Here is a 14,906-nt window from a genome sequence, read left to right on the forward strand (position 1 = left end):
TGTTTGAAAGGACTGGGCCAAGCTGTATAAATAGCTTTTTTAATTAATTTATTGTGACCCTAGAAGAATTAGCAATGGAAGAATTTTGGAAGTCATTAGGGAGAAAAATGAAAAGTTTAATGACTATGGTTTTATATAAAATAACAAAAACCCTTTCGGTAGCTCATTAACCAACAACACCCAAATTCTATTCACTGGCAAATGACAAATTCTCTGAAGAAATATAAGGCATTTATCACTATCTCAATTGTTTACCACCTCAGAGAAAACACCTGCCCAGCAAGCAGCAGAGGGAAAATGCTCACCAGGAAAGGACTTCTATATTCCTTTTTAACTGCCCATCTTTCACAGTCTTTCCTCAACCTATTTATTTGTTTCAAAAGCATTACCTACGTTTAGTCACAAATCACCCCGCAACCATGAAACCTGAACATCCCGAACTCCCTCAACCTGGGAAAGTGTCTCCAGGGACTGACAGAATGAGGAATCAAAGGAGCCTTCTTGGCTAATGGTACTCGTTTTCTCCTTTAGAAGCTGTTACCGCAGTGGTCCTCCAGCCCCAGACAAGTTGGGTTCCTGACTGCCTGGGACAGTCTCTTCAACAGTGAAGTCCCTGTCAAAGACCTTTTCCACCCTCTCTCTCCCAACTCTGCAGCCTTTCAACACACCCTCATTTTGTCCTTTGGTTAAGAAGGAAGTATGGGAAGTTCAAAGGCCAGAGTCCTACCTCCTGTGGGTACACGGCACTTTGAAATCCACTATGGAAATGCCTCAAGTGTGTTAAGAGAGCCATGGAATGAAAGACATTACTCAGTGCTCATCCTACAAATGTGTAGGATCCATTTGCTTTTTTCAAATGTTCTGGCCGAACACAATAGTCAAGGATTAATTTATTTGAGCTCCTAGAGTATCATGACATATCCTCCAAGTAATAATAACAATAACCAATACCTTTTGCATGCCTACTCTGTGCTAGGTACTGCACTGACAAATTTAAGCATGTAACTTCATTAAATCTTCCCAAAAACCCTATGAGGAAAGTTTGGTTTCCCCTTTTACAGATGGGATAATTGGAATAAAAAAGAAATAATTCTTCCAAGATCATATAAGTAATTGGAAGAGCAAGGTTCAAAGTCAGATTTATCTGACTCTGAAGCACATCTTTTTAATGAAATGACAGATAGATTAAAATAGTGAATGGCAAACCAAAGAAACTTGATCAAGGGATATAGAAAATAAGTTCAGTTGGCAATAGGTAGCTACCTGCCCAGCCATTACGAGGACAAGTAAATCTTGGTCTTGTTCTGAGGAAGTGTGCTCTGGACTGAAGCAAAAAACAAAAACAGAAACAAACAACAACAACAAAAACCTCCCTCTCCCTTTGTTGGTGACAAAGATATTGTCAGTGACAACTAACTGATAATATTTGACACTGCCAAAATATATTTTTTTTTCACTCTCAAAGAAAAAATACATTTTGAGAATATTTTACAGCCAATTTATAATTACAGCACTGTGGTTACATAGGGTCAAATTTAGTACTTTCAGTATATAACCGTAAGTTAAAAAGAGAAATAATATATAAGCCAAATAAAACAGTCTCTAATTGTAAAAATTAAAATTCCCACTAAGAGTTATAGAAGACAACTTTTTAAAGAGGCCTGAAATCAAATTCTCCACACTGCTCCATGGCGATTCTGAATCTTAGGTAAACTTGTCATGATCCATTCATGTGAAAACTCCAATATGCCCATTATTAGTGAGAGAGCATACTGCCAGCCACTCTGGGGCTCCCAACCTCTGAGAAAAAGAAATGCTGATAACTCAATATTGAATACATAGTGAAAACAACTTATACAAGGGCATTTTATTTAACATGCAGATCTGTAAGAGAGACTGCAGGCAGGGGAGAGCTAAAAGACAGGACTCCCTAGAATGAGAAATAGGCCTGCCCAAAGAGTAAGTGAATCACTTATGCAACCACACATCCATTCATCCTTTCTTTCCATAAGTAATTCCTGAGCTCCAACTATGTGCCAGGCAAGATTTCAGATAACAGAAATGCACAGCAGTGAGCAAGACAAAGCTCCTGACCTTGAGAAGATTGCCTTCTAGTGGGGCAGACAGACAGAAATGCATCATACATAACATGGCATTAGATAATGAGGAGAAGGTGTTGGACCAACATCTCCTCACAACACACCAACCCTGTTCCAGCACTTAACACAGTTCCACAGAGCTATTTCGGTGCCATGACCGGGGATGTCTTCAGAATCCTGAAGAACAGGAGGGAATGAACACAGGAATAGGTGGGCAGGGAGCATTCTAGGTAGAGAGAGGCGCATGTCCAAAGTTCCCAGGGAAGACGAGTGCTTGGCACTTTCTAGGACATCACAGAAGCAAGTGTGGCTGGGCCAAGTGGGTCAGGAACAAAGGGAAAGGAAATGAGGAGTAGTAAGGAGTCAGGCTATAAAGAGCCTTGTAGGCCAGAGTTAGGACCGTGAGTGTAACTCCCTATGTGCTAGGAAATCATTGCAAAGCTTTGAGGAGGACAGTAATATGGTGTGATTTAAATTTTTAAAGGATCACCCTGGCTACTGAGGAAAGAACAGACTATGGGGGATGTAAAGAAGGGAGACAAACTTGGAGGCCTTTGCTCATCTAGGAGGGATGATGGTGGCTTCAAGTAGGACAGCCACAGCGAATGTGGTGAGAAGTGACCAGATTCGGGATATACTGTGGGGTAGGGACAGGTCTAATGGATTAGATATGGATGAGATAGAAAGGGAGGAATGAAGAATGATTCCAAATTGTTTTTTTTTCCCCAAAGTATTAGCACCACAATTTGTTGGCACCGAATTCTTAAATGAGACAGCCCAGAAATGGGGACAAGAACCCAAATATCAGGGCAATCATGTACTGTAACTGTGAAATTCAGTTTTTCTTTATTTACTTTCTAGAATCTGCCTTCCAAATCCTTCCCTCACACCTGAAACCCAGTGCCCAATCTCCTCATGTGTTCCCCATAATGTAGGCCTCCTCTTAGGAAATGCTCAGTAAATGTATCCACATGATACATATTAAAGTTAGGCATGCACTTGTCATGATGAGCACCGGGTGATGTATGGAATTGCTGAATCACTATATTGTGCACCTGAAACTAATATAATACTCTATGTTACCTATACTGGAATAAAATAAACTATAAAAAAGTTAATATTAAAATGTTATCATTCTAAGAAGGTGCATGCAGCCTAAAGAAGAAACCAAGATTAAAAAAAAAGAAGAAGAAACCAAGATTAAATCAAAGAAAAATTTCTAACAGTAGAAATACATATCCCCATTAAGAAATACAGGAGACAAATTCTGGACTAGGAAAAGCAATTCAAGGCCTCCAATTCAACTCCTGAGATAACCAGCTTGTCTTCCAGACAGTGATGTCTAATTCAAGGAATCCTGTACTCAAACTATTCTTCAAATGGAAGGGGGGAGGGTAGGAGTAAGAAATGGATTCATTGCTGTGAAGCAATGAGTAGAGACATTCTAAATTAGCAAAGCCAAAATTAGAAAAGTGGGCACATTTAGTGACTATTTTTAAAATAACTCCATCCTACTTATGTGACATAAAGTGATTCTAATAGCAACAGGATGGCAGGCCCATCAGAGTTTTATAACAACCTCTGCCCTTTAGAATGTATGCTTTATCACTTTCCCAAGGCTTGGAATTGCTTACAAAGTGTGGATTTCTTTTCTCCTTCTAAAACTTGGATTTAAAGCAAAGCAACATGGAATAGAATCTTAAGTGATTTAATGATGACAGATTGAAAGAATAATCGCATTCGTTAATGGTCATGTTTTGACTAAGCACATATAGATTTGCAAACACTCTTGGAATTGAAACCCTAGTGCAAGGTATTCAAATTAAATGTGTGTATATTAAAAATCAGTGTATTGCAGCATGACTAATTTATGATAATGTCTGTTGTCCTTTTAAAGTTGTAAATGCATTTAGAAAAGAATTAACTTGTCATTTTTTGCTGAACAGATGACCAAAATAAAGGGAACGGATCAAGCTTTAGATATTTTATGCTCTAGTAATTTTTTATTGAATAGAGTGGAACTATTGATTATGGAAAGCTACTCTGAAGTGCAAAGCTCTTTGCCCTTCAGCAGATGGCTTCGCTAGCCAAAATCCACATATGTATTATTAATAGACTTCTATCGCCATGCACAGCACTTAGCAGTACGTTAACTTTCTTACACTAACAGGGGAACGAATCTTCCATCCAAGAGGACTTAAAGTGGTACAGTGGGGACTCATGAAACAATATGCACCAGTAAAAGACAGACTCAATAAAAAGGCATCAGTCTTCTTCTCTTGAAACAATTTATAGATTCTTTGAAACTATTGTTTCTTGTCTAAAGCAGAGTCTCCTGAGGGCTCCAGGTCATGACTCCTTTACTCCTCAAGTCGTGCAGGAAAGCTGCTTAATTAAAAGAGTTTAAAACAAAAAAAGACGCAACCTTAATGGATCCATTAATTCATTTCAAAAATGTACTGAGTTCCCATCATGTACAGGGTATTAGTGCCATGGTAGATGATCCACGGGGGAAGATAAAGAAGATGTGGTAGGTGACAGGCATGCAGTTCTGTTCTGGAAGGCAAACTTTTACAAATTCAGACTGCAACCTCATCCCTCACCCTTTCTCAAGCTACTCTTATAACCTAATGAAAACAGAAACTTCTTATCTGGAAAACCAGACACACTGTTAGCAGAAGCAAGGTGGCCATTGGGGACCATGTCATATCAAGCTTCATGTGTCCATCCCTGCCTTGGGTAGATGTTCTTATTTAATCTCCTTGACGATGCCAATTTCAGCTGCTCTTTATAAGAAATGACTTTGTATCCTTCACGCATGTTATATAATAAGTATAATCATGGAAGAAAGTATCCTGAGCATAGTATTGCTCTGGAACTACCCTACATATGAGTGGTCATTCATTCATTCATTCATTGTTTTCTGAACATTTACAATGAACCAGTCATGTTTATAAGTGCTACTCATTCTAGGAAAAAAGTAAATAAACAAAAAAGCCACATTTCTAGATATGGGATGATTTGTAAAAACATCACCAACTATTAAACGCTCTTAAAGAATATGGTGAGCTGTGAATTGTGTAAGACTGTTGAATCACAGACCTGTATCTCTGAAACAAGTAATACATTATACGTTAAAAAAAAAAAGAAGAAGAAGAAGATAGCAGGAAGGGGAAAATGAAGGGGGGGAAATCGGAGGGGAAGACGAACCATGAGAGACGATGGACTCTGAAAAACAAACTGAGGGTTCTAGAAGGGAGGGGGGTGGGAGGATGGATTGGCCTGGTGATGGGTATTAAAGAGGGCACGTAGTGCATGGAGCACTGGGTGTTATACGCAAACAATGAACCATGGAACACTACACCAAAAACTAATGATGTAATGTTTGGTGATTAACATAACATAATTTAAAAAAATTAAAAATAAATAAATAAAGAATATGGTGATTGCGTTCTGGATACTCTAGTTTTTAAAGAGTAATGTTACAGAGAGTCCCTGACTTACGGCAGCTCAACTTAACAAATTTTTGACTTGTGATAGTGTGAAAGTGATACACATTCAGTAGAAACCATACTTTGAATTTTGAATTCTGATCTTTTTTCACCTAGCAATATGTGGTCCAATACTCTCGTGATGCTGGGCAGTGGCAGAAACCCGCAGCTCCCAGTCAGCCACGAGATCACAAGGGTAAATTATAGATACACCTACAACCATTCTGTATCCATACAACCATTCTCTTTTTCACTTTCAGTATAGTAGTCAACAAATTACATGAGATATTCAATATTATTATAAAAAAAACTTTGTGTTAGATGATCTTGCTCAACTATACGCTGATATGAGCATTCTAAGCACATTTAAGGTAGGCTAGGCGAAGCTACAATGCTTGGTAGGTTAGGTAGAGTAAATGCATTTCGACTTAAAAACTTTTCAATTTCTTGAGAGGGAACTCCATCATAATTCAAAGACGATCTTTTTACAAGATTCTTAAGATGCATGAATTAAGTGAACACAGACTGAAAGTTGTCTGTTTCCTGAATTCTCCAGCAATTAGCACAGTGACAGGCTGAAGCAGGTGTTGGACAAACAACTCTTCACAACACACCAACCCTGTTCCAGCACTTACACAGTTCCAATGGCCAAAGGAGGCCAATAACCAAGCCAAGTTTTGCCTGCCATCCCTTTCCCTAGCTCTATCCCTGGCTTCAGTATCATCTATAAAGATCCATCAACAAATCCCCAGAGTTTTCTCAAGGAAAAAGAATTTTATCGAGAAAATCTAAAATTGGGTTTAGTGCCTTAAAGAGATGTTAGGGACAAACAGGCTGGCCACAGGGGGTTGTTATAGAAACAAATCAAAGTAGGCTGCAGGAGACCCAGATACAATTCTCTGTGTGAGTCTGCACAGATAGATCATAATAAGGATAAATTCATACATACCAGAGACAAGGGGGGATGGATTATTAGAGCCCAGCTATTCAGTGCCAGACCCAAGAACTGAAACCATGTTTTACAAATGGGCTTTTCTGTGCAGTTATATCACACAGGATATGTAATTATATCAACCACACAGCTTCTGCCTCCAGATCTTCTTAGGAGTTTTAATCTACATTGGTCACTGTCACCTTTTAATACTGCTGTCTTATATTTGATTTCAAATTCTAAATGATCATTTAAGAGGCAGAAGAGCCATTTATGCGTGAAAATTGTTGTTTCCTGGTGAAGTGGTGGAAGTTGCTGGTGGGTCATCTGAGGTTTCACTTCCAAGAAAGATGTTGACATTTTCCAATATTCTTGTGTGTTACAGTGTCTTCAGCCATAATGGACTCTCTAAGTCAACACAAGGGATCTGGAGCCACAGCTGTTCCAGCATCAGGTCATGCCTCACTTATCTGACATTAAGCATTTAAAATGTTTTCCTTATACTATCTAGTAAACAGGGCCACCTTACTATTTATCATCTGAGAATGCTTTTCACCATCCTCTGAGTTGAGATGTAGGATCTAATACTTCAGATGCTAATCAGGACATAAGAAAAGACACAAGTACCAAGGTAGTTTATAAAACACATATCTTTCAATGTTTTGAGGTAGAAAATAACATAGTGCCTAAGACCATGATGCCTAATGACAGGAGATAAACACATAAAGAGAAAAGGTGGCAAGTGACAAGCAGATGCATCCTGTCTCTCTCATTTCTATGCCCACCTCATAATATACAATGTGAGTGCTTAGTGTTATGTTGGAAGGAGACATAAATTTACAAATACACTGTAATGCAGAATGAAGGGGTTTCTTGGAGTCTATACATGTCCTGGTTAAAAACACACTCTTGAAACAAACATAAGGCTGTACTCTGCTAACTTCTTTATAGTTCTCTAATTTCCCATGGTAGCATAACATAGACTAGCTTCTGTCTCCTTTCAAGTTTTCTTAAGGCAGTTGCCCCAAGGAACTTCCGAAGAGTTCTGGTCTCAGGGAGCACTTCCAGAAGGGGCTCCTCTTGGTGACCATTCCTTTCATGGGAACACACCTTAGGGACTGGCCCTCATAGTGTTTAGAGCTAAAATGCTGACCACTGGAGTCCAGCTGGTAAGAAGAGCAGCCCTAAAGCTATGCAACTAAAGAACTTTTTGAGGAATATTAATATGTAGGACCTAGGGTAATTTTCTAGCTCTTCCCTTTTCCTGGAATATTCTTCCCCTAGTTATCTGAAAGGCTACTTTCCTCAGTTCTTTCAAGTTCCCCCACCACATCCTCCTTGTTCAAATGAGGCTTCTGTGATGACCCTGTTTAGGTCTGTAACTTGAGCTGACCCCACACCGCAGCATCCCAGCAACCCTACTGTAATGTTTTGTTGTTGTTGTTTTTTCCCCACAGCTCATATATACAGTATATAGCTTATTTATTATATTTATTTGGTATACCTTCACTAAAATTTAAGCCCCATGAGGGGGAGAGGATTTTGACTATTTTGTTCTCTGAGGTATCACAAACACTAAACATAGTGCTTGGCACGGTCAATTTACATTTATTGAATGGATGAACACGTCTCTTATAGCACACATGGTAGAAGGGTAAAAGCCAAACTGTATTCTGAGAGAGTTTAAAAAAACTATGAAAAGTCACAGAAATGTACATTTTCCTGCTGCGGAGAAATATGGTGAATTAGATTGCTTGATGTATAGGAATTGCTCTTGAATTCTAGGAAAGGAGAAATGGGCATTTTTGTTCCCTAATAAATTTTTGCTTCCATTTTCCTTGTTCACAATGAATTTTAATCACCAATGTCACACTAGAAACAAAAGTTACTACACAGTTTTTATGCTTTCCTATGGTAGAGGCCACAGCTCAGATTTCAGACAAATAAGAATGTCAGCCAATGTTAATCCTGTTGTTATTTATGCATTCTCCTGGAATCAGTTGCTAACACATCATTCTCCCTAGGAAACCCTGGTTGGTATTCAGTGAGTTTTCAAGGACTCCTATTTCCTACAAATTCACTATTTGAGACTGTTTTTTTAAAAATGTCAAATTCAGTAACAGTTCCAAACAGCAGAACTAGAGGGCCAGTTTCATTGCCAGTGAAATTTGTCAGACTTATTTTCAGACGTTAAGGTTCAATCAAATGAAGATCAATAAAGAAATTCATCTCAGGCACATCTTGAATTATTACCTTTCCACATTATTTTGTTAGAAAACATGATACATATAAACACACAACTATGGATATATATATACCCTTATCTGCGTATGTGTCTTTACTACCACTATCATGAAAGCAATGGAAAGAATATTGACTTTGAAGCCAAAGAGACTTCAATTCGAATCTGAACACTACCAATTTGCATTACTTTTACCACAAAAGTGCCCCATTTTGATGATAAACTTATTGTTCTTCTAAATAATCTTTGTTAAATCTCTGACTTAGTTATTGGCTAACAGTAGGTACTCAATAAAAGGTAGTCATTATTTAACATATGTAGATGCAATTCAACCTTCTTCTGATCATCAGAGAGGAACTTCTCTGACTCCCAAGAGAATTGTAATAATTTTTAACAAAGAAAAAAGAAGAAAAAAATGGAGCAATGTCTATACATCAACATCTGGAAGAGGTCACTAGCCATTCCATGAAAGGAATGAAGAAAAACGGGATCAATGTCAAGTTCATCGTTAAACCCAGATTCTATTTCTGGAAGCCTAATATTGAGAACGCTTCTAGAGTATGCCTCCATAGAGAAAAAGATTTCACATTACCCAGAAGAAATAATATCCTACCCCCATTAAATTACTACAGTATGCCTTCCAGGGAAAGGAGGGATTCTCCTTCTGGAGGAAATAAACACACGTGCAAACAGCAACAACAAGGGCTGCCATCTAGTGCCTCCTATGTGCTGAGCACCGAGACTGACATTTTACATATCTAGTCTGTATGTATTCAATCCTCAACACAGGCAGTATAATTAGACACATTTTATTGAAGAGGGAAATGCTTTAGAGAGGTTGTATAGCTTGCCCCCAAACACACAATTAATAAATGATGGTGATGCGATTTGAATCCATGTCTCTCCAAACTCAAAAGGAACAAAAATCTCAGGCTTTATGTCATTTCCAATCTCATTCTTTCCCTCAATATCAGTGCTTTTAAAGAATGGACACATCCTCAACACCACTAGGAAGAATTCTGTGGGACAAAGCTAATCTGTAAAGGATCAGTTTAGCTGATCCTTTAACTACACCTACCTCCTCTGCTTTTGAGGTATGAAGTGATATGAATCTAAGGGGTCATCTTGATAAAAAATGAACAATCAGTAGTTGAATCTACGCTGATTTCAATGGTGAAGTTGAAGAAGTGAGAGGCTAAGATTCTGACAACAGGAAATTACCTCTTTATTCCTCCACCCCTACTCTACCCCATATACACATTATTTCAGGTGTAAGGAATAGCTAAGCCAATCAACAATGCCTGTTGAATGTGATTAATTGTTTGATTCATTTCTACAAGACGCTATTTTTTTGCTTCATTTTACTTTTCACTGGGGAAGTGATTCTCAAATCTTACAAATTATAAGAAACTATAGAAAAGGTCTATCTAAAATGGCTACATATTTAACAGATAGAGTTCAGGGCAGCTGTCCAGCAGAAATTACCACAGATTTATTCCCAAAATACTTCTGAATAGCTAGCTAGCCCCAAATGACTTCTGTCATTATCAGACCAGGACTACCATGAGCCAACAATCCAGAGAAAAATACACTGAAGGCCTTCACTATACATACATACATACTATGCTATACATACAGCCAGGCAAAATATAACCAATATAAAAATATTAAAATATAGCTACTAATCTAGGTCAAGCCTTTTCCCAACATCCTCTGGCTCTTTAGGGACTCTGTATTAGAAACAATGCCATAGGGTGGCAGGAAACTTTAGAGACAGAACTGCATTAGAATCAAGATGTTGCCACCCACTATCTACGTAACCTCAAAAACTATTTCATCTAAGCATTAACGGCCTCATTTGCAAAATGAAGATGCTATGAATAGCTTCTTAGGTTGTCATAAAATTTAGGTGTGACATGTCAGGTAACAATAACTAATGGTTATTGAGCATTTATCATGTGCCAAGGGCTGGATGAAGTGAGTACTGCTGGTAGATGAGTAAACTAAGACACTAGACTTAAGTTACTTGCAGAAATTTGCAAATTCAGAAAGTCACAGAAATAGGATTAGAGCCCAGGTAATCAACACAGCCCATGCTTTTAACCCACTGTGCTGTACTGCTTAGTGTGGATCTCAATACTGAGGAAAGACCCAACAGTTATGAGTCACAGCTACTGTTATTAATGTTAATATCCCTACCCCACGTAAAATGAGGTTATATAGAACACTGAATACTCATGCCAGAGAATATGCGATACCTGGGGCATGGCTGCAAGAGATCTTCAACAATGCAGGCCTCTTTCTCAAGAAGTTCAGGGCATTCCTTTCCACCCCCAATAGCAACGTGCTTCACATTCCGGCTCCGGCTCCTAAATCCAGGTGAGAGACTCCCTGAACGACACGTCTTGGAGCAGGGGCTCCAGGAGGACCACTCACTGGTTTCACAGTCTTTTGGCATGATGCAGGACTGGACAGTCAAAGGGAAGGAGTCTTGCATGCAAAGGCTGAAGGGACAGAAGCAAAAAAAAAAAATAGGGCATAGATTAAACAGATGCAACCAACATTATGAAGTGCCTGTTATGGAAAAGAAAACAAAACTGAAATTTGATATGAGCTTTCAAATAGGATTTTAAAAAAATGTTAGAGGCATCATGATAAAATAATGAAGAACATCCATTTTAAGACTGTATGCTCTATTTTATCTGAAACTGTAAAGTTATTTCACTCTAGAAAGACACATATGTGAGATGAGCCAACCATGAACTCTGTCTGAAGCATTATCAAAAATAACTGAGGCTGAGGGAGGAGGAGCAAGATGGCAGAGGAGTAGGAGACCTGGATTTCATCTGATCCCAGGAATTCAGCTAGATAGGCATCAAAATATGCCCACTTCCATTCTGAACACCTACGAACTCAGCAGGAGATTGAAGAAAAGAATAGCAGCAACTCTCTGAATAGAAAAGCGACCACTTTCTGGAAGGTAGGACATGCAGAGAAGTGAATCCAAGGTGATATTTGGGAAGATAGACAGCGGAGGAGGGGGCCTCCGTCAGCCGCTACTGGCAAGTGATAGAGCCGACGAGCACAAAATTGGAACTTTTGGAATTCGGCTCTGCTACGCTGAGGGACGTCGCTCCAGTGGCTAAGCGGGAGGTGGAACCCTCGCTGGGACAGTGTGGTCTTAGGACCCTCGGGGTCACAGAAAGACCGGGGGTGCCTGAGTGTGGCAGAGCTCCCAGGTATCGGAGCAGGGAAGCCGGCTGCAGAGACGGAGTCGAGTGGGCTCTCAGCTCGTGGTTACCATAAACCGTGATCTGCAGCACACTCGGGCCACTGCTCTTCCAGCAGGGACTCAACAAATGGCAGATCCGGGGAGACTCCCCTTCCTCCCCGGGGAGGAGCGGTGCGGGAGTGCACCGCAGGGATCTGTTGGGTTTAGAGACTCCACACGGGGTCGTGCGCCAGAGAGAGAAAAGCTTGGTCACAGGCCGGGTGAGCACGGAATGCAGCCGGGGACCACGGAGATGGGAGTGATTGACTATTCTCTGGGGACGCACTGAGGAGTGGGGTCCCAAGTTCTCAGCTCCTCCAAGGCAGAGACTGGGAGGCCGCCATTTTCACTCTCGTCCTCCAAAGCTGGACAGAAAGCTTGCAGGGCACAAAAGCTCCTGAGAACAAACAGGAGCACATTACTTATCCCGGACTGGCAAGGGTGGGGCAATTCCGCCTCCAGCAAAGACGTTTAGGAACCACTGCGACAGGCCCCTCCCCCAGAAGATCAGCAAGAACAGCCAGCCAAGACCAAGTTTACTGATCAATGAGGATGGAAGAACTCCAGTACTAGAGGAATACTGCACATAGAATTCATGGCTTTTTTTCCCCCTGATTCTTTAGTATTTCAAAAGTTAATTTTTTTAATTTTCTTTTTTTCCTTTTCTTTTTTTTTTGAATTTTTCTTTTTCCCTTTTTCAACCAACATCTTACCAATCCCCTTTCTAAAAATATTTTTTATTTTTCATTTTTAGAGTCATATTCTATCACTTCATTGTACTTAACATTATTTTTTGTGTATATATCTAAGTTGTTCTCTCTTTAAAATTTTGGGATACAGTTTCTTCTAACAAACCAAAATATACCCTAAATCTCTAGTGTATGGCTTTGTTTTAGTCTCCTGCCTGAACACACTCTCTTTCTTCCTTTTTTTTTTTAATTTCTCTTCTTGCTTTCTTCAACCAACTTCTTATCTTATCAATTCCTTTTATTAAGTCTTTTGTAATTTTCATCTTTACAGTCATATGCCATCCCTTCATCATATTAAGCCTTATTTTTGTACATATATAAGTTTACCTTTCTTTAAAATTTTGGGAGGCAGTTTCTACTAACAGACCAAAATATGCCCAAAATCTAGTGTGTGGCACTTATCTATTCACCAGCCTGATCATATTTGGTCATATTCTTTTTTTTTCTTTCTTTCTTTCCCTTTCTATTCCCCCCAGTTTTGGATCTCTTCCGATGTGCTTAGTGTATATTTTTCTGGGGTTGTTGTTACCCTGTTATCATTTTGTGCTCTCATTCATCTATTCTCCTCTAGACAAAATGACAAGATGGAAAAAATCACCTCAAAAAAAGATCAAGAGCAGTACCGACTGCCAGGGACCTAATGAATACGGACATTAGTAAATGTCAGAATTAGAGTTCAGAATGACAATTATAAAGATACTAGGTAGGCTTGAAAAAAGCATGTAAGATATTAGAGAAACCCTATCTGGAGAAATAAAAGAACTAAAATCTAACCAAGTCGAAATCAAAATGGCTATTAATGAGGTGTAACCAAAAATGGAGGCTCTAACTGATAGAATAAATGAGGCAGAACAGAGAATTAGTGATATAGAAGACCAAATGATGGAGAATAAAGAAGCTGAGAAAAAGAGAGATAAACAACTACTGGATCAGGAGGGCAGAAATCGAGAGATAAGAGATACCATAAGAGGAAACAACATTAGAATAATTGGGATCCCAGAGGAAGAAGAAACGGAGGGAGGGGCAGAAGGTATATTGGAACAAATTATAGCAGAGAACTTCCCTAATTTGGGGAAGGAAACAGGCATCAAAATCCAGGGGGCACAGAGACTGACCCTCAAAATCAATAAAAATAGGTCAACACCCCAACATCTAATAGTAAAACTAATGAGTCTCAGACAAAGAGAAAATCCTTAAAGCAGCTTGAGACAAGAGGTCTGTAACCTACAATGGTAGAAACATTAGATTGGCAGCAGACCTATCCACAGAGACTTGGCAGGCCAGAAAAGACTGGCATCAAATCTTCAGAGCACTAAATGAGAAAAATATGCAGCCAAGGATACTATATCCAACCAGGCTGTCATAGAAAATAGAAGGAGAGATAAAAAGCTTCCAGGACAAAAAACAACTAAAAGAATGTGCAAACACCAAACCAGCCCTACCAGAAATACTGAAAGGGATCCTCCTAAGAAAAGAAAGAGCCTAAAAGTAACACAGACCAGAAAGAAACACAGACAATATACAGTAACAGTGACCTTACAGGCAATACAATGGCACTAAATTCATATCTTTCAGTAGTTACCCTGAATGTAAATGGGCTAAATGCCCCAATCAAAACACAGAGGGTATCAAATTGGATAAAAAAGAAGACCCATCAATATGCTGCCTGTAATAGACTCATTTTAGACTCAAAGACACCTCCACATTGAAAGTGAGGGGGTGGAAAACCATTTACCTTGCTAATGGACACCAAAAGAAAGCTTGGGTGGCAATCCTTATATCAGACAAATTCGATTTTAAACCAAAGACTATAATAAGAGATGAAGAAGGACATCATAGCTTATGTAAAGGGTCTATCAAACAAGAAGATCTAACAATTGTAAATATCTATGCCCCAAAAATGGGAGCAGCCGATAATATAAGCCAATTAATAACAACAGCAAAGAAACACATCAAAACAATACAATAATATTAAGGGACTTTAACACCCCCTCACTGAGATGGACAGATCGTCTAAGCAAAAGGTCAACAAGGAAATAAAGACTTTAAATGACACACTGGACCAAATGGACTTCACAGATATATTCAGAATATTCCATCCCAAAGCAACAGAATACACATTC

The 14,906-nt window shown here is 39.1% G+C and overlaps 1 protein-coding gene across 1 annotated transcript in view; it reads right to left on the minus strand.

The window, feature by feature from the left end:
• THSD7B (thrombospondin type 1 domain containing 7B) overlaps nucleotides 1-14,906 on the minus strand; it is a 763,227-nt gene that overhangs the window by 528,402 nt on the left and 219,919 nt on the right. Inside the window, exon 3 of the mRNA XM_028101331.1 lies at nucleotides 11,022-11,267. Within this exon, the coding sequence (XP_027957132.1) occupies nucleotides 11,022-11,267 (246 nt within the window). The remainder of the gene's footprint in view (nucleotides 1-11,021; nucleotides 11,268-14,906) is intronic.

Source organism: Eumetopias jubatus, unplaced genomic scaffold, assembly GCF_037043125.1.
Source record: "Eumetopias jubatus isolate StellerSeaLion01/CBP00866 unplaced genomic scaffold, mEumJub1_p1.0 scaffold_3, whole genome shotgun sequence".
Taxonomy (NCBI): Eukaryota; Metazoa; Chordata; class Mammalia; order Carnivora; family Otariidae; genus Eumetopias; species Eumetopias jubatus.